General features: G+C 43.0%; 3 protein-coding genes and 1 long non-coding RNA gene across 11 annotated transcripts in view; 3 read left to right on the plus strand and 1 right to left on the minus strand.

The window, feature by feature from the left end:
- Positions 1 to 9,635, plus strand: part of LOC106812505 (protein maelstrom homolog) — a 22,783-nt gene extending 13,148 nt beyond the window's left edge. The window contains exons 7-13 of one of the 4 annotated variants that reach the window (XM_014816397.1): positions 633 to 674; positions 1,551 to 1,678; positions 7,736 to 7,804; positions 7,979 to 8,060; positions 8,545 to 8,631; positions 9,392 to 9,485; positions 9,596 to 9,635. In XM_014816397.1, the coding sequence (XP_014671883.1) occupies positions 633 to 674; positions 1,551 to 1,678; positions 7,736 to 7,741 (176 nt within the window). In that variant the 3' untranslated portion in view covers positions 7,742 to 7,804; positions 7,979 to 8,060; positions 8,545 to 8,631; positions 9,392 to 9,485; positions 9,596 to 9,635. Of the gene's footprint in view, positions 1 to 632; positions 675 to 1,550; positions 1,679 to 4,693; positions 4,786 to 5,010; positions 5,047 to 5,284; positions 5,372 to 7,735; positions 7,805 to 7,978; positions 8,061 to 8,544; positions 8,632 to 9,391; positions 9,486 to 9,595 lie in introns of those variants that run through there. The other 3 variants (XM_014816395.1, XM_014816394.1, XM_014816396.1) reach the window with 3 other exon arrangements.
- A 14-nt stretch (positions 9,636 to 9,649) lies between these two features.
- LOC106812509 lies at positions 9,650 to 10,841 on the plus strand. Its single transcript, XR_001394345.1, has 3 exons — positions 9,650 to 9,691; positions 10,453 to 10,533; positions 10,724 to 10,841. It is a non-coding gene; the product is annotated as an uncharacterized LOC106812509 (long non-coding RNA).
- Positions 10,842 to 12,802: 1,961 nt separating this feature from the next.
- Positions 12,803 to 22,608, minus strand: LOC106812508. Of its 4 annotated transcripts, none has more exons than XM_014816402.1 (7): positions 22,585 to 22,608; positions 15,685 to 15,740; positions 15,047 to 15,179; positions 14,478 to 14,662; positions 14,139 to 14,267; positions 13,806 to 13,934; positions 12,803 to 13,402 (listed from the first exon to the last, which is right to left on the minus strand). In XM_014816402.1, the coding sequence occupies exons 1-7, from the start codon at positions 22,590 to 22,592 to the stop codon at positions 13,203 to 13,205; spliced, it is 840 nt and encodes a 279-aa protein (XP_014671888.1). In that variant the 5' UTR covers positions 22,593 to 22,608; the 3' UTR covers positions 12,803 to 13,202. The 4 variants fall into 4 exon arrangements, with proteins under 4 accessions (XP_014671888.1, XP_014671891.1, XP_014671887.1 ...); XM_014816405.1 differs by lacking the exon at positions 22,585 to 22,608 and adding an exon at positions 17,805 to 17,837; XM_014816401.1 differs by lacking the exon at positions 22,585 to 22,608 and adding an exon at positions 17,361 to 17,564.
- Positions 17,148 to 23,569, plus strand: LOC106812506 (alkylglycerol monooxygenase-like). Of its 2 annotated transcripts, none has more exons than XM_014816400.1 (11): positions 17,148 to 17,226; positions 18,388 to 18,515; positions 18,658 to 18,809; positions 19,146 to 19,249; positions 19,676 to 19,838; positions 20,249 to 20,314; positions 20,740 to 20,819; positions 21,380 to 21,514; positions 21,789 to 21,905; positions 22,112 to 22,194; positions 22,608 to 23,569. In XM_014816400.1, exons 3-11 carry the CDS (start codon positions 18,680 to 18,682, stop codon positions 22,924 to 22,926), a joined length of 1,197 nt encoding a protein of 398 aa, XP_014671886.1. In that variant the 5' UTR covers positions 17,148 to 17,226; positions 18,388 to 18,515; positions 18,658 to 18,679; the 3' UTR covers positions 22,927 to 23,569. The 2 variants fall into 2 exon arrangements, with proteins under 2 accessions (XP_014671886.1, XP_014671885.1); XM_014816399.1 differs by lacking the exon at positions 17,148 to 17,226 and adding an exon at positions 17,978 to 18,134.
- The last annotated feature ends 1,250 nt before the right edge of the window (positions 23,570 to 24,819 follow it).

Here is a 24,819-nt window from a genome sequence, read left to right on the forward strand (position 1 = left end):
AGTCATATTATTGTGTAGGTACGCATGATATGTTATGCCGAGCTGGATGAAAGGCGAACTGCGCTGGGCTCAAAGCTCATTAAATGATTTTACAAAATATTTTTAAATAATTAAAAGATATCTGTTGTTTCTTTTATGATCTTTTTAACACAGTCTTTGTCATGTGTCTTTGTATGCTCCTTTTTCTTCCTACGTCCTCTTACTTTTTTCTCTTCTTTCTCTCTCTTTTTTTTGGTCGGCGTTTTTTTGGGGGGGGGGGGCGAACGCCCATATAATACGGCGCTGTGCATGTCTGTTTGCTATAGAGTAAAGCTAGAGGGACTTCGTCAAACTTTGTAATTTTCCAGTAGGCAGATGAAAATGTGGATAAACACTCTCTTTCGCTCTTTCCCCCTTCCTCTCCTCCTTATTCCCTTTTTCTTTTCTTGCATTTCTTTTCGATCATACAAAATACATATAGACATATGATATATTTTCTGCCAAAAAAGTGGGGGGGCCCGGGCCCCCCGGCCCCCCCGTACGCGCCGCCCCTGATATCTGACCTGTGTCGGCGGCCATAATACTTCATATGCACATGCATCATTGCTACACTAACAGTAATCGTTTGACTGTATAAATTTGTATGTTTTCAGGTGAAATCCCTAAAGGCTATGCCTATAAATGTAAACAGACGTGTAAGTATGTTTTAGTTTCATTAATAGAATATTTTTGAAGTAGAACTGGTTCGATGGTACGCGATAGAGGATTTGGAGGAAGTACAGTTAGTTTATCAGTTTTTATAGCCAGGTGAGGACATGGGCTGGGCAGTTTGGCAGTCTTTAGGAGTTAGCTTGAGTAAGATATGTAGTAAGTAGGTGTGGGATGATACAGGTATAGCTCACTGTACGATCTCATAGCGGCTTTCACGATGCGATAGGTATCGCAGTACTTTCAAGAGAAACTATCTAGCAAACCATACTCTCATTCAGGACTAACAATCATGTGAACGCTTACAAATCAGTATCGTATAGCGCTTAGTAAACAACTGCTATAAAATTGTGAATTGTGTTATGTTTCTTTTGGTTTTAAGTGAAACTTAGCTACTAAATGATATGGATTTTATTCAATAGAGTATTGATACGTGTATCATAAATGGTCAAATGTACCCATACATATATCGTCAAAGTTTGTATCATGATATATCAATGAATCTTCCCACCCCTAGTAGCACTGAGAGGGTCTATGTCCCCCAGGTTACTATCGGAGGGTACCCTGGGTACGGTTCGATATATCGGAACGTACCCTGGTACTATGCTAATATGCCGCGACCGTACCTCCCCTACTCCACTAACGAGTCTAGGCGAGTCGCCTACGCCTACTCCCTAACCCTAAACCCTACCCCTAACCCTTAACCCTAACTCTAAACATATCAGATATTAGCCAGGGTACGTTCCGATATATATTAAACCGTACCCAGGGTACCCTCCGATAGTACCCAGGGGGACATAGACCCTATGAGCCCTAGTAGCAAGCCATCATTGTTATGGAGAATACTCTTTGTTTGCTTGCAGGTGAAGACACACACAAAATACCCTATCAAAATTTTAAGCTGGCCAAAAATGACTACAAGAACATATATACAGAGCTGTGTAACTTTGTACGAAGGGACAGAGGAGACTGCAGTCCTGTCTACCTGATGGTATGTCTACTGTACTGTCGTGTGCTTATAGCCACATTGCAGTAAGCTCGATTTACTGGTCGGTAGCCGTATTGCCTACGTGTCGTACATACATACAAGCAGCACATCCTGATACAGGATAGGTCATGATTAAAATGTCTGGCTACTGTCCTGATACAGAATAGTTAATGATAAAATGTCTGGCTACTGTCCTGATACAGAATATTCCATGATAAAATGTCTGGCTGCTGTCCTGATACAGAATATTCCATGATAAAATGTCTGGCTACTGTCCTGATGCTGAATAGGTCGTGATAAAATGTCTGACAATTGTCATGGACAGGCTGTGTACTGCCCTGTCTTGGCTGGCATGGTGTATATAACAGCTTACTAATGTGTTTGTAGGGCATTGAGCTAGCAGCAGGCTGAGTACCGCCTGTCTATGGCTGCCATGGTGCTAAATACGCTACTAATGTTGTTGTACGGCCGGATGACTAGCAGAGGCTGAGTACTGCCTGTCTTGGCTGGCATGCGTGTATATAACATTCGTAATGTGTTGTAGCGCGAATGGAGCTAGCAGAGGCTGAGTACTAGCCTGGCTAGGCTTTGGCATGGGTATATAACAGTTACTAATGTGTTGTACGGGGATGGAGCTAGCAGAGGCGAGTACTGCCTGTCTTGCGCTGCATGGTGTATATAACAGGTTTATTTGATTGTAGGTGGATGGAGCATACAGGGTGAGTACGGCTGTCTTGGCTTGGCATGGTGTATATAACAGTTACTAATTGTGTTTGTAGGGGATGGAGCCTAGCAGAGTGCTGATACGCCGTGATCTTGGCTGGCATGTGTATATAACAGCTACTAATGTGCTTGCTAGGGATGGAGCTCCAGAGGCTTGAGTACTGCCTGTCTTGGGCTGGCATGTGTAATATACAGTTACTAATTGTTGTAGGGGCATATGGAGCCTAGCAGAGCGCTGAGACTATGCCTGTCCTTGGCTGGATGGGTATATAACAGTCCTAATGGTTTGTAGAGGATGGCGAGCTGGCAGAGGCTGAAGTACTGCTGTCTTGGCTAGGCAATGGTGTATACTAACAGCTACTAAAGTGTGTAGGGGGATGGAGCTGACAGCAAGCCTGAGTACTGCCTTCTTGGCTCCGGCATGGTTGTATATAACAGCTTACTATGTTTTGTTACGGGATGGAGCCTAGCCAGAGGCTGAGTTGCCTTGCTGGCTCGCATGGTGATCATAACAACGACTAATGTTTGACGGGCGCATCGGAGCTAGCAGAGGGCCCTGTAGTACTGCTGTCTTTGGCTGGCATTGCGTATATACAAGTTACTTAATGGGTGTTGTAGCGGGATGGGCTAGAGATGGCGAGCTACGCCTTTGTCTGGCTGGCATGGGAGATAACGAGGTACTAATGTGTTGTAGGGAGCGAGCTAGCAGAGCGCGACAGTACCGCTGTCTTGGCTGGATGCGGTTATATACACGTACTAATGTGTTTGTAGGGATGAGTAGCAGAGGCCTGAGTACTGCCTGTCTTGGCTGGCATGGTGTATATAACAGGTTACTGATGTGTTGTAGCGGGATGGAAGCTAGCAGAGCGGTTGCAGTACTGCCTGTCTGCGCTGGCATGCTGTATACAAAGGCCGCATAGCGACCAGCGCCTCACTAACGTCTACTGCCGGTGACTCTGTGGGCGTGGCAGTGGTCCGGATTCGTAGTAAACCCTGTTTAGTCATGTGTTCACATAACGCCCAAATAGTGGAATGCCACAGGAGATGGTATCAGGAACCTTGCTCAAAGAATGTTCGTCGTCGGATCGTTAGAAAGTTGCCCGAGATGCGCGTGTAGTTGAAGTGCTCTATCAGTATAAAGATTGGAAGCCCTCCATCATTCGTAGTAGCAACAACTATTTGCAAGACAGAATCTACGCGTAAGCACTCAGTCATTTACTCTACGCAAAGCGCTACTAGGCCCGGCAACATTGGCGAATAGAGAGCTGCCGACTGCTAACGCATTAATGCAGGCAAAAACGCCCACACATGCCAGCCACTGGCAAGTGGCATACGTGACAGTAACATTAACTGGACAGTAAGAATGACATACAGAAATTATACGATTTAAGCATTATACACACTTCTTTAACCACAATGTAGGCTTTGGAAATTTCAGTGTGACATTGTAGGCCTCATACACCAGCGATGTTTAGATGTCTACTAGCAAAACCCGGCAGTCAATTCTTCTCACAGAAGTCAACAAATCCCATGTTTAAACTGCCTCTTAGGAGGGGAGGGGGAGGGTAGGGGGAGCGGGTGGACGCGGGTGGAAGGGTGGGGGGGGGTGGGGGAGGCGATAGGGGAGAGGTGGGGGAGGGGCTCTAATACAAAAGCAGTTCACTCCGTTCTGTTAACGAGTCCAACAAATCATGATTTAACCGCTCCTCTTGAGGTCAAAAGGTTATTCCGACCACTCACTCTTCGCAAGTTCAACAGAAGGGACTTTCATGGTCCTTCATAAAGCCATAAAAAATGCCTAGGTCACCGGCTGAAACAAAAAAGTTTTTTCAATCGCTCCGTCCGCACCATGCCGCAGGAAAATAGTTAAATCTGCCCTGCTGCCCATTGCACCTTTGACCTGTGACTCCAATTTCGCACCAGTGATGGCTTTTTCCGTTACCATGTGCTATAACCCGGCACTATGCACCGAGCGTAGTCGACGCGTTTAGATTTGGCCGCAATTCTGCTTTCCTCCCTATACCTAAGCTAAGGAGTGGAATGTTCCCTTCTTTGAGCACCTCTGACCTTGACCTTTGACCCCCAGCTTCGACAGCGCCAACTCGTTTTGAGATCCCCCCCAAATGTTGCGAATATCGTGACCGTCGCGAGCCGGTTAAGATTTGTGCCCAAACTGTTGACGCACGGACGGACGCACGAACGGACGGAGCGCACCGGCACGAGATCAACCGATTCTACAAGCTGCCATCTGCACTATGTCAGATGAGCTTAATACAGGTTACTAATGTGTTGTAGGGGATGGAGCTAGCAGAGGCTGAGTACCGCCTGTCTTGGCTGGCATGGTGTATATAACAGTTACTAATGTGTTGTAGGGGATGGAGCTAGCAGAGGCTGAGTTACCGCCTAGTCTTGTCTAGGCACGGTTATATACAGCGTACTATGTGTGTATGGGGATGGAGCTAGACAGAGCTGAGTACTGGCGCCTGTCTGGCTGGCATGGTGTATATAACAGCTACTGGAATTGTTTGTAGGGGATGGAGCCTAGCAGCAGAGGCTGAGTACTGCCTGTCTTGGCTGGCATGGTGTATATAACAGCTACTAATGTGTTGTAGGGGATGGAGCTAGCAGAGGCTGAGTACTGCCTGTCTTGGCTGGCATGGTGTATATAACAGCTACTAATGTGTTGTAGGGATCGCATGAGCTAGCAGAGGCTGCAGTTACTGCCTGGTCTTGGCGTGGCCAGTGGCTGTATATAACCAGCTACTAATGTGTTGTACGGATGCGCAGCTAGCAGAGCTGAGTGCTACTGCCTGTCTTGAGCTGGCATGCCGTGTATATAACAGCCTTTATTAATGTGCTTGTAGAGGTGATGGAGGCTAGTCAGAGGCTGAGTACTGCCTGTCTTGGCTGGCACGGCTCGCCACGACAGTCCGCCACTCCATCAGGGCACGTCTATGAACTCGAGGGCCTCATTCATATGATTTGTACACTCATGCTGCGATGCGCGAATCGATTATCGGCAACGCAGCCCGGAGCGGCTAACAACCTGCTCAGTAATTACCTATCTATGACTACCAGGACAACCAACAGTACGCTGACACACTCACACACACACTTACCACACACACACACGCTTCACACCTGCTATGATATATATGATATATATATGGATGTATATAGTTGATAATATATGTATAAAATATAATATATATAGATACTTATAAGTTAAAAACACACGGACACCCATGAAAGAGATAAGATAAAGTTGAAAATAGAAATAAAATTTTGGCACCTATTTCTATTTTTGTAACTTTATCTTTATATATATGTGTAACGGCCGTACTTTGTCGTGACGTATAGTGCGGTGACGAGCGTAATGAAGTAACGGGTAGCGCAAGACGCAGCAAACACGAACTGAGGCGTCACGCTACCACAAACACGGATATTATAAGCCATGCTTCAGTTACAGCCGACAGTAAGCAGGGACGCGTATAAGGGAGCGTGCAATAGAACAGTCGGTCAGAACAAAGGGAGAGACGTTCTCCCGCTCAAGGCGCGGCGAACCTTTTATACGCGCCCGGACTTTGTGGCCGACATCCGGGCATTATCTTGTCGCCTCCTGAGCTTCGCCATGTCGCAGCCGTATGCGACATGCGAACATGCGTTGCTTCGCGTGCACCGCGTGCCCCCCCTCTCCCCGCACTCCGTCGGTCGACCACTCTATCTGGTCAGTTATTAGACACCTCTGCTTGCTCTCTGTGCGACACTTCTGCTTGCTAGGCATCCTGCATAATTAATGAGCTCGCACAATGCTAGCTCGCGCGCAGCAACGCTACATATATAAAGATATATATATATAGAATCAAGTGCGTATTAAGTATGAGAGCATACAACGGTGAATTTCAACAACCATGTTGTAGTTTCAGTTGAATTAGTAAACTTTACCCGTTTAATTTTGACAATTCTTTGCAGTATTATTATTCAGCAGTCCTTCCTTGATAATATAAAACCAACCGCTTGTCCATACGATGTCCCTATGCTGAGATATTGAGCGGTAAAATCTAGTATTTTGGCGAAAATGGAACTCGAGTTGGCAGCTAGCTGTGACTGTCTCGCGTTTAGTGATGACTTCGGGAAACCTCGCGTGTTTCCCTCATTTATTGACAAATGGAATTACCTTTCCTTCTACTATCTTTTCTCGCATTTGCAGTCATGGACGCAGCCATTACTCCACAATAACGTCTTGTTATTTATCGCCATGGTGATGACCCGTCTCTTATGCTGGATTTAGTTATCTCTGTAGTAATGACGTAATGAGTCAGCGCTTACACAGCGGCAACCGGAGGCAACATACTGAACACTAAACGCGAGCCAGTCGCAGCTAGCAGCCAACTTAAGTTAGATTTTTGCCAAAATACTAGATTTTACCGCTCAATATCTCAGCGTAGCGACATCGAATGGACAAGCAGTTGATTTTATATTATCAAGGTAGGAGGGCTGAATAATATTACTGCAAAGAATTGTTAATATAAAACAAGTAAAGTTTACTAATTCCATGAAACTACAACATGGTTGTTGCATTTCACTGTTGTACGCTCTTGATATAATACACATATATATATATACAAACAACTATACATAGGCACACATGCACACACACATATATTAGCAGCATATATGTGACCCGCTCCAGCATAATACGGACTAAGTCGCAAGTCATTGTTTTGAGTAATGAGCACGCACACATGTCAATGCTGAAAATGGCCGACCTGGACAAAAATGAGATTTTTACAAAAATAAGTTCCTAAGTGCATATTTAATATGGATATATAGGTTCAGATATCTCTATATTATTATGGTCATTTTTAATTAAAAAAAATTGTAAAAAAATTTTGAAGTGCCCCTGACCGCTCATCCCCGACTGGGACCCTTACACGGAATGCTTTATCTCAAAAGCTGCATATTCCCGAATAAGTCGGTTTCCAATCTTCAAATTGCTGTAGATCGGTCAATTCTTTAGATATAGCCAAAAATTATATATCATGTTAAAGGTAATTAAATGATCTATTCAGATATGCACATAACTCAATTTGTAGAATTTCCTACTTAATCCTGGTTTTGCTGGAGCGGGTCACATATAGCATTATATATATGGAGCTTCACTGTACTGGTTTTCCTAATATTTGAAACCTCGCCAGTATTTACACATTCGTTCACTCGCTCATAGTGACGTCTGCATATTCGACTATTGACGTTTGCATTGGGCGGAGTGGGTAGTGTAGTGTTGGCAGGTGGCGCTAGTGTGCTTGGTTACCAGTTGTATCATTTTGTGCGCAGGTGTGACTACCATGATTCGAGCGAGGCGGAAACGCTCTACTGTGCGCTCGGATTCTGTAAGCGCAGATGGTAAGCCACCTCTTCTTCCTCGCTACTTCTATCCACCGACGTATTACTGGTGTAATGCATCTGTTCATACAAGACTGAGGGATCTTTACCTCATGAACAGTGATTGCTTCATCTCTATTGTACAATATGACGCTGGGAGTGATGTGTCTATACTGTTTGATGTTTGTCTTGCAGCTTCTGTATTTCCGATGCACTGTGTCTCGTGTATGCCTGTGAGATTACACCTAGACACATGCCCGAGCGACCACAGAAGCAAGTAAGTCATCTAATGTACCTTGAAACGTTCCTGTGAAGCGTTGTCCAGTACTTGGCCACCACAGAACAGAAAGTGGGATGTTCTACGTTGTTGTCATGTTACTTCTTCAAATAAGACCTACAGGATTATTAGTAATAAGTGTACCCAGGCTTTCAGCAACATTTTTTAGTTTTATCTCAGTTTATGTAGGTTACGTACAATTTTTACTGTTCAATGTCAATGAGAAATAAATGGAACCTGCTTTAAAAATTGAGATGGTCTGTTGTGGGTGGTGCCATTGTTTTCGGTCCCCATTTTGCTGATGATGCAAGTTGCACTTATAATTTTAAAATCATTTCATGTCTGTTGGGAAGTTTTCAAATTCACTATAATTTATTATTAAAACTGAACACCAAATGTTTGCACATGATCTAAAGAAAACCTGATAATTAAGCTAAGAACACACACTAGTGTTGTCCATTAACTGTTGTCTCTATGCTTTCAGCCCTTCACTGTCATACAAGCACAAACCATTCCAGATGTCGCCCCGTTAAGAATTCGCATTGGTGGTGCTGCTGCAGCCACAGCAGCTGTAAGTCCTAGCAGTTGAAGGTTTCACATATTCTTTTTCCAATTGCAAAAGTACCTGTAAGCAAATATTTTCAGTGAGGGTGCATGGCTTTATATCTGTTGGCAGTTTTTGCCCAACTGATCTAGTATTATAAATGAAATAAGTTAATTGGATTTCGTTGAAAACTATGAATTCATATTTGAAATTGAATGATCTGTTGAAGATTTCCCGAAGGGAGATTGAAAATTTTGATAGTAAGTTAATTTATAGTATTATGTTTTATGGCTCACATGCGCCATATGCACCAGAAGTATCTGGCTTGATTCTTTGCCACACCCACCAACCTTTTGTCATTTCGTGCTTTCTAAACACCTGTGCGACCACATTCAATGTCCGATCAAGAGTATCATGACGTTTTGGGTTTTAAGGGGGGCTTATGTCGGGCTTGCGAGCCTACTCGAATGGAAGCAACTGGAAGCGATTGGTAGCGACTAGTTGCGTCCAGTTGCCCATTGTTCTATTCCAAGCAACTATAGTGACGGCCAGTCGCAGGCAGTCGCGTCGCAGTCGACCGGCCTAAGCACTGCAGTCACAGTGAGTTGCAGGCAGTTGCTTCCAGTCAAGTCGGCTCGCAAGCCCGACATAAGCCCCCATTTATAAACACCTGTGGGGTCAGAGTCACAGTCGCATTAGGCATGTCATGTCATTTTGGGTTTTATGAGCACCCGCGAGGTCAGAGTTATGGTCGTGTGAGGAGTATCATGTCATTTGCTGTCTGCAGCCATTACCCGAGGCGCCTCCTGCTTACAGTCAGCCAGCCGCCATCGACGACCCTGATGACGTGCCACTGCGTAGACCTGTTGCTGCTCCACAAGGTACGGCCACCCGGTCTCCCGACTCATCACGCCATCAACACCCTTCTGTCGTTCTGATTTTTGACAGCATTGATTGATTATTCATACCATTGCTGCTTCTCTCTTCACAGCAATGATAGTGCAGCAGCAGAAGCTACAACAACAGCAGCAGCAACAGCAACAGCAACAGCAACAGCAACCGAATGCCTGGCAGCAGCAGCCATCAGGTAAATGGAGAGCAGGGTGTGAAATTAATGCGAGTCCGGAGTCAAATACTCCCCGATTTGCTGTAGGACTCCCTGATTTGACATATGCAGGTGTCCGTGTGACTCCCTGAAAATTCTGCTATACACACTGTGTATTGTGGCCAAGATTTTCTTGTTAGTTAAATTTAATAGTCAAAATAAGCACATACGTTATTGTTAATATCTGTAGTTTTAAACTTCAGACTGCAGACTCCCTCATTTTCCTGTGGACTCCCTCTTTATGAGGAACGGACTCCCTTGTTCAAAAGTTAATTTCTACCCCTGGAGAGTGTGTAAACCATTGAGGTGATGAGAGAAGCCAGCTAGAAACCATGTATATGTGCAGGGATTATTGCGAAGAGTCCTCTGTGTCTTTTGGGGGAGAAGGGGCAACCATGCGTAATGTTGTAAGGTGAGGAGGGGTGTACACGCATAGGGGTTGAGGTGGTGGTAGTGGTGGGATGGGGGGTCAGTGTTTGATAATCATTAAAAATGTACCTGAGGATGGATTTTGGGAGAGAAGGGGGATCCATGCATGTAGATTGTAGGAGGGAGAGGTCATTGTGTGGTGAGTGTTAAACAGGCACCTGTACTCTGGTTGTTATGGGGCACATCTGTGAAGGGGTATTGGCGCATAAGATGTCCATGTATGGGGGATGTGCAGAAAGAAAGACTAGCGTGTGCTTGTTATTGGGAGGCAGAGTGCAGCATGCACTGAGGCTTACGATTTCTTTATGTTACAGGATCTGATTACAATATGGGCGGAGTAGCTGCAGCAACCAACGTGGCACCTGTCAATCCGAACCTAAAGAACCTGTTTCAAAGTATGTATTTAATGTTAAAATTTTTATAGATGAAACGTGCTCGGAAACATGACCATATCTATATATTTTTTATATTTCTATAGACTCGATGTAGGACATTCCTCAGTAAATATGGTCCTATATGTAAGTGGCTTAACATTACTGCTGGAAAGTACAATCAACTCAGTAATGATTGGCATGTTTTTTACAGATCTTAGCAAAGGAAGAGGAAGAGGAATGTCAAATCCTGGCACTTGAGTATAATTTATCTTGGATCATGGTGACGACATTGCAAGCATGATGTACACAAATATAAAGACTCTGTGGGAGAATGTAGGTTCTTTTGTTTTTTTGGGTTGGATATATTTGCTTATATTGTGTTTATCCAAACACAAACATCATGCACCAACCCACATCTGCACGTGCGTGTTCTAAAACCTCCTCACCTTTTTTTGAGTGACCTCACAAGAATAACTTAAAGGCATAATAGGCCCATCGATTATGCAATTTTAACGAATGCTAGAGTAACTGGCACCTTGTGTAGTTAATAAGTACATTACCTTTAAGCCAAACGCGTATTAGTTTGTCCAATATCACTGCTGGTTACTAAGAAATGTCTAATTGAAATCCGCAGTCCACGAAATCAGTTGACTGACTTGTTTACAGTTTCGAAACCGCATACTTCGAAACGGGTGGGATACAGATTTATAGTCCACCGGACATTTTCGCACGCATGCAAAAACGCACGCACGCACGCACGCATGCATTTTCGCTCGGCCGTACGCAATGCTAGCGATAGTACAGTACCGTAACTGTATACGTAACAGTAGCTCTGATTGTAATGAACGTGGAATCCACGTACGAATCACGGACGCTCGTGATAATGAAGTAGGCTGTGTTGGGGGCCAACGCTATGGGAGGATCGCGGACTAAACATGGAAAGAAGACGTCACTACGCGTATTTACGTATATTGGTCAAACGAATACACCTGTGTCTGAAATTGAAGACATGTGGGTACCCATTCATTAGCACCCACGATTATTTACTTGTGCCTCAATACCGAGAATACACCCAGAGATACATTCTACTAGCTCATTAGTCGTATATAAGCATCCCGGGACAAACAATTCTCTGCTAAACACCCGTAGCAACGTGTCGTTGCCTAACCGAATTCGAGGCTATTTTGCTTGGCAACCAATTTAGCGTTGGCGCCAGATTACCAGATTTACGGATTTCAATTAGACATTTCTTAGTAATTAGCAGTGATATTGGACAAACTAATACGCGTTTGACTATAAGGTAATGTACTTATTAACTACAGAAGGTGCCAGTTACTGTAGCATTCGTCAACTTTGTATAATCAATGGGCCTATTATGCCTTTAAGCAAGACTGTGTGGTAATTTCTAGTATGTTTATTACGGCCCTATTCAGAAATTACTTTTGTATAAAGAAAAACAAATCACAAAGCAATGTAAACCCCAGAACAAAAATGGCTCTGTTTATAATGCGGAAGGCCGCCGCAGTTTTAGCGAATATGCCACGGAGTAACTAGTCCAAAGTCGTTGAAATCGCCTGTGACGATGCGGTTGACGCCGGTCACGGCGAGTAGAAGGACCGGGATGAAAACACAGCCCTCCGCAAAACGGTTTACACGGCCGTCGACCAGGAACAGGGCTGAGCGGCGTGGAGGTGAGCGGTACCTGTAAGCTGCCGGGCGTCGAGAAGACAGGCACAAATCCTTTATGCCCGGGTTTGTCGCTCAAATCGAATCCTCTTCATAAGCCAGGCTATTCACTCCCGACACACTGTTGCGCGCCACCAGCGGTTGCAGCTATCTGTTAGTCCGTAGTTTCGGCGCAGCATTTAAGTTGAATTCGTTGGACAGCTACGTGGTTCAACTGACACTATCCCACTCACACTTGACGTGCTGCAACTCCTTCAAAGGAGTTTTGTTCATTTTGACAATTTGATTTTGATTTTTCCTGAAGTGAATGTTTTATCATCAAGTTACTTCAGTTTTATATAAATTAAAAACTAGTGGTAATCATTAGCAGATAACCAGATTAGCAGAACGTTTTCCGGATGTTTTAGTAATGTTGTATGTGCCACTGTGTGGTAATACAGAGAAAAGTATTCTATAGTAAAGAGTGCATTATTTGTTTGTGTTATATTTTACGTGTTCGTTTCCTTAGATTATATTGGCTGTACTGTCATGCACATGCACGCACACGCACACGCACACGCACATATATCCAACTTTCCAAGACAATGAAGATGATAGTCACAGCTTGGTATTAATTTGTAGTGTTTATTTACAATGATAACATCCTTTCCTAGACATGCACAATAGGGTAAACATGGAGAAACTCAGTTGTTAAGGCTATTGACATGTTAGATGGGGTATTAGACCTAACAGCACCATGATATCCAACATGCTTACACACTTGCTGGTGCTTGTGATAATGACATCCCTCACACACTTCACAAGAACACCCCTCTTGCACGTTGGCTTTAAAAAAATGTTGTGCAGATATTAAATTACTAGCATAACAAGAAATTCGTGCGAAAAACCTTCAGCTGGAAATTGCATTGGTAGATATAATCAGGAGTAGATAATAGAGATACATAGGGAGCTATGCTGCAGTTGACTGCAGCTGTTTGCATAAGTACTTTAGCCGACGTTCTTTGCTACTGGCGTGGTTTGACGGTGCCGTGTAGTGGTGCAATGTGTGCTCGTCGTGACAACCCAAGACGCAGCAAGCCTGGAGAGTTGACGTTGACACCACGTAGAGAAATGTCCGACACCCTCACACCCACACCACCTGGTGAGTGTTTAACACGTTTGTCGTTGGCGCCACCTGTCGTGCAGTTTGCCGATGTCGCATGTGCTGGAATGTGAATGTATGTAAACAACTGTCAATCTCCATGTCACTGAAATGTTGGCTAGTTCCTGCAACTTTAGGTCTGAGCTTCGAATCCTACCATGACAGCTACTATCGTACCCATGAGTGCAGCAACCAATATAGAAACGAGTTTAGAGCACTGGGGTCAGGCTAATATCCTAAACTGCATAACAGTAAGTAGCTTTGCTAGGCAAACTCAGTTACAAAAGTCGACACGGTTGTGGAAACCCTATGTTCCACGATTGGAGCCAGAATTGCAAAACTGTTTGCAACATATATAAGGCAGACGATTACAAGCTCAAACCCTGTTACAAGATTAAAACCAACAAGTCCTGAAAACCATTGATGCACGTTAGATAAATATCAAGAACAAGGCCAAGGTGATTACCCGGGGGTTTCCAGATAGGCTTCCTTATTGCGCCACTGCCTGCATTAGAAGTTCTTGAACTAACATTGATAGGTTGCTTTTCCTGTCTGTCCTTGTCTTTAGTTATCTGAGATTTTGATGCCACTTTATCTGTAATGATTCAGAGAGAATTCTGTCATTATTAGTAGCACACACCCTGCAATAATCAGTAATGCTCTGTAGTCAATATAATATAAACAACTGTCATTGGAAATGGTGTTACCTTCTTATGTACATACTGAAAACTACAAATGGAATCGTCTTGACATCTCACCCCTACATCTAATATAGAGAATGCAGTGTGGCTCAACATACCACTCTCAGGCAATATGTTCTCATTGCTTCCAACATCATTACTGCTGGAAGCTCTTTCTTCTGTGCTTCCAGCAACAGGACCACATGATGTTCCTGTCTTGTCAATTCCCTGAAGTCTGTCTAAGATCCCTTGAATTGCAATTAAAGAAATGACATCAAGTTCTATAATTCGCAGCAGGCGAATTATGATCTAGTGAAAGCAGAAAGAATATGCATAAATTGTAAACCATAATTATACAGCTCTTCTCGTATGGCGAGTCATTCTATGTTGGGTAAGAGTGAAAGTAGGAACACACATAAGACAGTCTAATTTGCCAATGATGACATGGAAATCGTCACCTGTTGATTGCATTTGCTTTGCCTGATTCTTGCTTCTTGCTTCTTCAGAGGGAAGTGGGGATGTGTTGCTGCTCTCACCTCTCTGAGTAGTAAGAGATGTGTTTTCACTCTGAACAGTGTTGACGTTGGACGACAATGCAATCGCAACTTCCAGGTCACGCTGGAACTTGTCATCACCCGGTGTGCTATACCAATAACCGAAAAGAGGGTGATGATCACCTAAACATTTCAGGACAATCTAACTCTGGTTAATTATATGTCACACGTGTGCAAGACTTAGTCTGGTTATTGATCAAACAACGCCACATACATTCATGTGATGTGGGCAGTATACGATCTTGTATTAATTCCAGCACTAACTGTGACTCAGTCAATAGGTGAAAGATAAACCTCTGTTGTTCGGCTGGTAAATCTCTGTTAAAAAGGTTGATTGTGTGTCAGTTATAGTCAATATTAGTCAATTAGTAAATGTTAAAAAAATTATAATTAATATTTAATAATTTAATATAAATATTAATATTAGTAAAATATTAGTCAATATTAGTGTTCAGAAATAACCATGTTTACACCTCCGATCCTTTGGTGCCTCCATATGAGACTTCTTAGTTGACTTTCTCTCTGAAACACTCTTTCTTGCCAATCTTTCCTTTGCTGCCGGCTTGTTTCGTTTTGTGATCGGAGGTGTGGAATCAGGTGCAAAATCTGTGAGGTCATATATTGCATAATAGCATGATTACATGATACAGTAAAAGTCATAAAATCCGGATGCCAGAAATCCTGACTTTTCGAAAAATCTCAAACTTGATCAATTTAGTGGGCTGTTGTGTGCATGCGTAATTTTTGTTTTGTTTTTAGTTTTGATAAATGAAGCATGCTGTATTTGCAATTGAATAAACTATTAGAATTTACGTGTTTATCTCTTCTTTATTTCTCCTTAAATTTGAATTTTAAAAGTACCGCTTGAGAATTTGGAAAATCCAAAAATCCGGACTGACCTAATCCCCGAGCATTCCAGATTTTTTTGACTTCTACTGTATGGGAGTATATGTCGCAAAGAAATATGTATACCGTCACTTATGCTGTACATATATGCGATAAATTGGCTTTACGGTTCACTAAACATTTGACAGATTTGTCTCAAGGTACGGCGAAATATGTTATTATTAGGTAAGGTACCCGTACTACTAGTAAGTACTAGCACACTTACCATCATCACTATCGCTACCGCCTTCAGCTGCAAATGCTGCATAATTGACCATCTTCCTGCAACCAATGTCAATGATACTAATAATGATAGAATCGTTAGCTAGCCTTAGGGTATTTACTATTTATGCCATGGGGCGATCACGAATTTGTAAACACTGCACTTGATTCACAGCACGCATACAACTTACAAAGATAAACTGTAAGAGATATAGCATTCCGTAACGCCGGAGAAGCCAGAAAGGGTCACCTAGTTAGTAAATTAAGCTCATTCTGGTTTAATACAAATTCACATACAAAATCTACAAAATCAGAACGAGATTGAACATCAGGAAATACTCATTTGTACATAGATCAGTGGATTTGTGGAACAAGCTTCCAGCATTAGTAGTATACTAGTATTACTACTAGTGTGGAGATCTCGGGGGTGTATCACTTACAGGAGTAGTAGACTAGATCGGGACCAATAGACCGAACTCACCGTATAGAGAGAATAAACATATATATTGACTAAAGAGAGGATAAGATATAGATTGCACATAAATATATGTCAACACGCACACCACTGGGAGCAGCCATATTGGATCATACTGCTGCTGCCGCCTGTCGGGCGAAAACGAGGAATATTCACTTAAATGAGTTGCCTGCGATGATGCAATAATCGTACCGGCCACGGGCGTTACACCACCCGGTGAGTCATGCACGGTACGGCCAGGCACAGCGATTGCAACGCCTTAGGGGAGGGTGTTGCCAGTGGGTATAAAAGGCGCGAAGAGAAAGAGCTAGAGGCAGTTTTAGGTACAGGTCCAGGAAGGAGGAAGAAGAAGAAGAAGAGGACGAAGACGAAGGAAAGGAGGGAGAGAGAAGCAGTCGAACGGGAGGAGAAAGGGAGAGAGTTGTTTTTCAGGGATAGGTTGTAGGTAGGAAGGCGAGAAGAGGGAGGAAGGAACAGAGAGAGAGCGAACGGCAGCGTTGTAGCGAGAGGATAAACGCACAGGTTTTTCAGGTAGGTGTAAACCAGAGCCGAACGGGAGAGGGGAATAAAAACGGGCAAAGAACGGCATTCTGGTGGAGCTAGGAGCGACTGCGAGGGAGACACCTGGGAGACTGTGTGGGTCCACGCAAGGCAAGGACGAACGTGGGGGAAGCAGACGGAGCCGGCGACGCGTAGAGGATTTAGACGGGATCAATAAAACTATTAAAAAGGCCGCTGCATATACGAATGCAGGGGAATCATTTGTACACTGGGTAACTCGCAATAAAAGCTATATCCCCGTATCGTTAACCGCATCGCACCGTGTTCTGTTCATCTGGTATTACCTGTTATCGGCTACGTGTCATCGCCGTCCTGCCTTAATACACCGACAGGAGCGGACTCTGGATCCTATACTACTGGACACGCGTGGTGAACTAACGTCTGTCGAACCGTAGTCGTCTACCCTAGAGGCACTACACTAGTACTACTAGTAACAGCAAAATCAGTCAGGTCCTTTGAGGCAAGACTAGACAAACATTGGAGAAACCAGCCCCTATACTACGAGTACGAGTACGTATATAATATGTGTAATCCATGTAAAATTATAATTATTAAGTTTTGAAGTGGAATTTTACTTCAATTTACTGATTTAGAACACAACAGTCAACATCAAGTTCAACAAAACAAAGTCTACGATGCTTTACCTGGATGACCGCCTTTCGTGTTTTACACTCATAATTCTACGAATTCGGGTTAGAAACCACAATAACAAGAACAACTGTATTTCATTTATCCTGAATAATGTTATTTGGGTTATAATGTTATAAGGGTTGTCTCAAGTCTCACGCTATGTATGACAATAAGTATGATGAGTAGAATATATAAAACAAAATGAAATTTAATTTTACACAAGGGAGATATAGTGATACGCTAGAGGGCGGGATGAGCGCGAACAACATGGCAAACAAAAGGCAAGATTATGCAAACAAATATCAGGCAAAAAACTACTAGCGGTTGAAAATAGTAATACTAAGAGTATAATCCGCATATCGCAAGATAGCACCATGAAGTAACCGTGATTCGTTGCCGTGGTGGCCTTACTGGTGCCACAGTGGTGGTTACAGTCTTATTGATAATTGAGGCAGTACCGAAGTCCGGTTACATCCTACTCCGCCAAAGTTAACTTATCTCGCTCCTCCCATACCCCCCCCCCCTCCCAACGTCTACATTCAATTTAGCGTTCACTACGCGACAGCTAAGTTTAGGCCTACTCACGTGACGACGTTGCTTGGCTACGACGTCACGGCTTGATTACGGGCGCAAAGGTTGATATTAGGGTTAGCCTACAGTTGTACAAGCTTGTGGGAAACATGGATGTTTCAGTTATAACAACGGGTCTTCGTAGAATTTTTTACGTTGTTTCTCCTAATGAGACATCCTTTAAAACTTTGGAGGATGTACCTGACTATATACAAGCGGTAGGTTTATATAAATTAAAGACAATGTGAATATTGTCCCTGTTCTGTGTTCACTTTATTATTGATTAAGATATTTTGCAGTATTAGTAACTCGCCCATACACACACGCAGGCACACATGCATGCACTCATGAACGCGCGCACACACGCACATATATATATTCCAAATGATATAGATGTATACAGTACATGTCCTTATATTATGTCGTCAATCTGCAATCTATAGTAAATTTGTTGTTTATAAAAATTTTCAGGCGTTTCCATTCTTCACAACATTTATTATAGTGGAGGCTATTGTGCTCGCACTACAGAAGAAAAATGGCATTCGCATTAATGATGGGCTGGTGTCAATCTCAGCTGGAGTATTCTCTGAAACCTCCAAGTAGGTCAAATATTTTAATACTGCAAAAATATTTACCAATAAACGGTAGTAATTAATATTTTACCGTCACGAACATTTGCAAGTATGGTGATGAGTCGGGTCGATGTAGTAAAACTTGATTGGCATATTGTTCTTTATATAGATTCTTACTGAAGGGAGTGATAATGTTTGCATACATCTATGTCTACGATCACTGGAAGCTTTTCACCTTACCTTGGAATTCGCCATGGACTTGGCTTATCTGTTTCATTGGTGTAGATTTCTGCTACTATTGGTTCCATCGGATGGCTCATGGTTAGTAATATTATTATGTTCTGTACTTTATCAACATTTTTCTTTCTTTCTCTCTTTATCTGTCTATCTCTCTCTCTCTCTCTCTCTCTCTCTCTCTCACTCTCCCTGTCTATCTCAGACACTCTCTCCCACCCTCTTCCTGTTTTTCTCTCTCTCCTTCTCTCGTCATCTCCTTGTTTCTATGCCTTTCCCTCTCTCTCTTGCTTTCTTAATCTCACATCTTTATTTCTGCTCTCATTCTAACCGATTCATATATTCTTTATCGCCTCTGCCTTCCTCTCCCCTCCCTGACTGTGAGAGTGTCAACACAACTTGTTGTTGTCCCATGTGTTTCAGAAGTCAATGTGATATGGGCAGCACATCAGGTACACCATAGTTCTGAAGAATACAACTTTACTACAGCATTGCGACAGTCAGTTGTGCAAAACTACACTTCAATTGTGAGTTGTTTTTTATATAAAGAGAAATAGTATGCATTTACATATGCAACATGCACAGTTTAAAAAAACGTACGTGGCACAATATATCACAACTTCTTTATCTAAAATAAACGAGAGGTGTACAGATTATTTATTTATTTCAAGACAGTACATTGATCTAAGATATACTAACATGAGCTTGCAAGCTTCTCACCATCAGTGCAATAATGAAAAAGAGTATAGATAAAAAGTATTTACCAATAAACTGTAGTAATTAATACTAGTAATTAATTAAGGAGCGACAAGTGACGATGCTGAGATGTTGGTGGACAAGTATAAACACACGTATGTTTACTTCCAAAGTGTGGGAGAATAATCACAGTAAATAGGATTATTGGAATTCTTGCACAAAGTTATCGCTTGCCGTGTCCTCATTTTCTGTTGCAGGTGTTTTACTTGCCACTTGCACTCGCTGTGCCACCGCCAATGTACATGGTTCACAGTCAGTTCAACCTACTCTACCAGTTCTGGATACATACCGAGATCGTGCACTCACTAGGGCCCCTGGAGTACATACTAAACACACCAAGTCACCATAGAGTACACCATGGTATTATAGTCTTGTCATATGCGTTGGTTACAGCATATCAGGTTGTGACTGATGAATTATTTAGCAAATTATCAAATGTCAAGGTTAGCTGATTGTGAAATAGAGACAACAGATTCACCCACTCATGCACACACTCACAGGTAGGCATGCACGCACGCACGCACGCACACACATGCACATGCTCACAGGCAGGCACATACGCTCACAGGCAGGCAGGCACATACGCTCGCAGGCAGGCAGGCACGCACGAAAGCACCCATTCATGCACACGCTCACAGGCACGCACGTACCCACGCACCCACTCATGCACACGCTCACAGGCATGCACGCACGCACGCACACGCATATTTGTGCCTGATGATCCTGATATTTTTTACAATAACAGTATTGCATAAAACATTAAATTGCAGGTAGGAACAGGTATTGTATTGACAAGAACTATGGTGGAACTCTTATCATTTGGGACAGGCTGTTTGGTGAGTGTGAACATACCACATTCAAGTTTAAGTCATGCGCGTGAAACTGCTGAACTTTGCTATGTTTGCTATGTTTGCATAGTGATATCCATGACTGAGGTGATCTCTGACCCTGATTTTAGCCTATAGCTGACTGTGAGAGGTGCATTAATGAGACCAGATCTAGTACATCAATGTGTGAAATTAGCTAATCGATACACTCTGCTAATCCTTATACAGTAATATACACTGAGTGACAGGCCCACAGTTAGTGGTAGTCACAGTAGTACGGTAGTTCAATTCAGTGATTGTAGTATACATATATACGTTCATAGTACCAGCTAAGCAAACAATATTATATTTTCACCAAAAAATCAGCATCCTTTTTATATATTATATTACGTGTTGTCTCATTTCTAAATGACTGATGGTTTTCTGATTCTCAGGTACATTTACCCCAGAGACAGAGGAAGTAGTGTATGGACTCACTCACCCAGTCGCAAGCTTTGACCCAAACTATATACAGGTACAAACTAGGTTTGTGAGGTGCTGTTGGGCAGAGTGTGGACAAAAAATCTTGTAATTGCATTGTCAATAATTCACAGAGGATAGTGCTTTGTAACACAGCCGAATGAATATATATGATTGAAAAGCCACATATTTACTTGTCATTATTTGACTTGAAAGTGCTTGCCATGAATGATTTTATAAAGTAACTCATAATATCAAATTAATATCTCATGAAAAAGCATTCACACAAATACATTTTTTCTCCGATGAATTTTTAATTAGCAGTGAAATTTTTGAGGATATGTATTATTGAAGAATAAATAATATGTTTTTATCTTGTATAAATATTAGAGACGCTGCCATGTTAACCTGTGATGTGTTAGTATTTTGCTGGGTTATCGATGCTACAGACTTTTTATTGGCTACTAACCTGTAATTGCAGCCATTAGAAAATCACTGCAGAGTCATGAACTACACATTACAGCAGAAATCTCACAGTCATGACCAGTATTAATTAGTTTATGTCAAATGGTGATCATAGCAGTATGTATATGAATGGATTTATTCTGGTTCCAGTGGTGTCATTACATGCACATATTGAGGATGACGTGGGTCACACCTGGACTTCTAAACAAGCTGTGGGTGCTACTGAAGGGCCCTGGCTGGGTGCCTGGTAAATCCAGGCTTGGGTGCATCGAGGATATTCCTGATGTAAGCTCTCCTTGCACAGAGTCGAGCATTCACACGCTCTGACACACCGTTCAGGGCAGATCCGCTCAGACGTCTGTCTATGATGTGCTTTATAGTACGGAAGTATAATGGAAAGGCAAAGGCACTGTTCATTATTGCAGCAGCTGCTCACACATCTTTTCACGTTCACGAAAATTGCAGACAGGAAGAAGAGAACAGAAAATTGTTCTCCCGATTCGCGGCGATGTCTAATTGCACGGTTCGTCTTTACCGCGAACGTTTTGTTCGCACGTAGGTTCACGCTCCGGCAGAGAAATACGACCCGGGTGTGCCAGCGTGGTGCAACCTCTACTGCATGCTACACATGGCCATCACGGTGCTACACTACGACCACGCCGTCCGCTACAGAGAGGTAACAACCACGCTTACAGGGTTATAAATACACGAAGGAGAAGGGGGAGAAAACCACAGAGAAATCATAGCTTAATCTTTGAACGCAGTCGCGCATTGCGTTGTCATCATAAGGTTGCTTGCTACCTGAGTCCTAACGAAACAACTCGTCCTTCACTGATGTCGTGGCTAGGCGTGGCGATACAGCAACGGTCTCGTGTCTTATAGGAGATGTCGGCCGTGCTGATGTTGGTGTTGTCAGTGCACTTCGTCTATACGCTGACCTGCTTCGGTGCTCTGTTCGATCACAGGTCAGTAGATGTTCTCAGTTCTCTCCATCTCATCCTCGCCCATAGTCGAACCCTGGCTTCATTTCCCTAAATGATTGCTGTGGCCCTATCTATTTACTGTATATATATATATATATATATATATATATAGAGAGAGAGAGAGAAAAATATTAATATAAAAATAGAATGAGGTGTCAATTTTTTTATTTTGTGAGCTTACGAGAACTTGTCTTTTCCTCATGCTTCACAACAACAACCAGAAGAAGACTGAGGAAGACACACAAAAATTGACACATTCTATTTTAATATTCATATTTTTCTATATCTGCATGGGTGTCCATGTTTTTACTTCTGTATATATACAGAAATGAAGTCATCTATATACATATATATATATATATGCATACTCACACAGACATTGTTGACGTCCCCAGGAACCGAGCCTCGTTGATGGAGTTCGGGCGATGTCTGTACTGCGTCGTTGCAGCGGGATATCTGGAAGTCTTCCCACCAGAGGGCGCCCTCGCGATGTCCACCCTGCTGTGTCGTGCGGTGCACTTTGTCTTCGTCGCCTCGCTGCTTCTGTGGGGGATGCAGAGCTTGCGGCACGAGGGTTTCCTCAGCACTGCAGATGACCGTCGCAAACCCGCAGTGACCCACACGCAGGAGCGGTGGGAGAGTAAGCGGTCGATTACCACGGCGACGTACGGCAGTGGGGGCCATCGGCTGAACGTGCAGAGCAAGCGCGAGTGATCGGAGGCGTGGTTCAACGAACGTGCGCATGCGCGCACGCAACGGTGCTCTCGCGTTGATTAAGTCACGCCGGAGAACGTTGCATCGCCTGTACAGTACTGATCCGGAGTCAATCGCCCTGTTCTGTACTTACAGGACCGGGTAATTTATCTTGCCATGATACATGTAGTAGACATTTACATATGATAACTGTATGTAACGAATGTGTCTATGGCGACATGTCACCTCACAGTGAAAGCGACTCTGAGCGAGAGAGCCAGCAGCGTTGTTTTAAGCCTGCAAGTCTGCGTGGGGCTTGTGGGAGAGTTGGTGCACTGTGCGAGTATAGTAGCTTGTATCAGTTGTCATTAGTGTCACGCATTAATTATGCAGAGTAAATGTTTACTCTTGAAATTTTAATTACAACCTGTAAATCGTTGCCAAATAATTGTTTCGTGCATAGCGTTGCAATTCCGAAATTGATGCAGCAATTAGTTTATTGATTGCTGAAGTGTTAAACGAACTGTGATAGTGTAATGTGTGGATTTTAATGCCGTGATTTGCATATACATTTGTTTAATTGGATGGATACTTTTATGATATTCCAATCTTTTTTTCTCATCATGGGATCAAATAAAGATGTTGCTACTACAATCAGAATAAATGACCATTTTATTATGATTATTATTACTAATAATGACATTAGGATTGTTACTTACTTGTTAAAAGAAGTTGAAGTGATTGGAGCACGAGTGCATACATGCAAGGATACGTCTGCCTGAACAGTGCAGTCAGTACATGGTCATCTCTGAACACAGACAGACACAGAAATTAGTGGTGTCCTTCAAATATAGTTTTATTTGACACATTTACATGATGATTCACACAAACGATGGTGTAGCTCCAATCTACTGTTGTATTTCTGGAAGAATTTGTTACACCATACTAATTTGAAACAACTCGTGTTACTGAACAACGATTTTCCTCAAGCAGACTGAGACAGTTGTGGAACAACAACTGTAAACTATTAATAAGTAGTCATTAACAGCTTCAGCTGTAACGATTGGCATTGCTTGGCACTAAGCAGCCATCCCCTACTGACTCACGAATCACCACCTACTCATGATGCCAAACCATAACTCCAACAGTCACCGGCAGCGTTAAATTTACTACCATACTAAACTGCGTAGAAGTGTGCTGCCAGGATTGATGCGAGATATACATCTTGCTTCTGCTATACTAACAACGCAGACTATAACAGACTGCAGTTGCCCTCTATATTGCTGTGATGGAATTTTGAGACCATACTGTGGCATAGCTATTCCTGGATGAAATAGCAAGAAAATCAACCCACCGATAAACGGTTAGGCATCAATATTTGGAAGGAATATTGTAACAATCTCCATAAGATGCTGCCTGCTTTCACGTCGGCATACAGCACTAAACAGCTCGATGTGGTGATGACGATGATAGAGCAGAGATAAGTTAGATACCGATATAGATACAGACAGCTCTATGATGCTGGCCTGTCGTCCTGCCACAGGTGTGTGTGTGTACTCACTAAATGACCTAACAGCCCTGGTTCAATAAAGAACAGGTGAGAAAGCGGGAGGATGGATGTATGAAGGAACAGCTGAAATAATAAAGGCGCGGGGGTCGCTGCATGAAGTAACAGCCAGGAGTGAACGAGAGAGAGAGAGAGAGAGAGAGAGAGAGAGAGAGAGAGAGAGAGAGAGAGAGAGAGAGAGAGAGAGAGCGAGAGACAGCGAGAGATAGAAAGAGAGAGAGAGAGAGAGAGAGGAGATAAAAGAGGAGATGAGAAAGGAGGGGAGAGAGGGAGTAATAGAGAGAGAGAGGAGGAAGAGAGAGAGGGGGGAGAGAGAGAGAGAGGGAGGAGGGAGAGAGAGAGAGAGA

The sequence above is a fragment of the Priapulus caudatus genome, unplaced genomic scaffold (assembly GCF_000485595.1).
Source record: "Priapulus caudatus unplaced genomic scaffold, Priapulus_caudatus-5.0.1 Scaffold655, whole genome shotgun sequence".
Lineage (NCBI taxonomy): Eukaryota > Metazoa > Priapulida > Priapulimorpha > Priapulimorphida > Priapulidae > Priapulus > Priapulus caudatus.

Coding starts and splice junctions, on each gene's coding strand:
- LOC106812506 (XM_014816399.1), top strand. CDS start 18,027: ATGGATGTTTCAGTTATAACAACGGGTCTTCGTAGAATTTTTTACGTT. Junction 19,250..19,675: donor TGCAAAACTACACTTCAATT/GTGAGTTGTTTT, acceptor TTTCTGTTGCAG/GTGTTTTACTTGCCACTTGC. Junction 22,195..22,607: donor GGTGCTCTGTTCGATCACAG/GTCAGTAGATGT, acceptor TGACGTCCCCAG/GAACCGAGCCTCGTTGATGG.
- LOC106812508 (XM_014816401.1), bottom strand. CDS start 17,392: ATGAGTGTAAAACACGAAAGGCGGTCATCCAG. Junction 15,741..17,360: donor CACGAAAGGCGGTCATCCAG/GTAAAGCATCGT, acceptor CATTGGTTGCAG/GAAGATGGTCAATTATGCAG. Junction 14,663..15,046: donor GAGGCACCAAAGGATCGGAG/GTGTAAACATGG, acceptor TTATTGGTATAG/CACACCGGGTGATGACAAGT.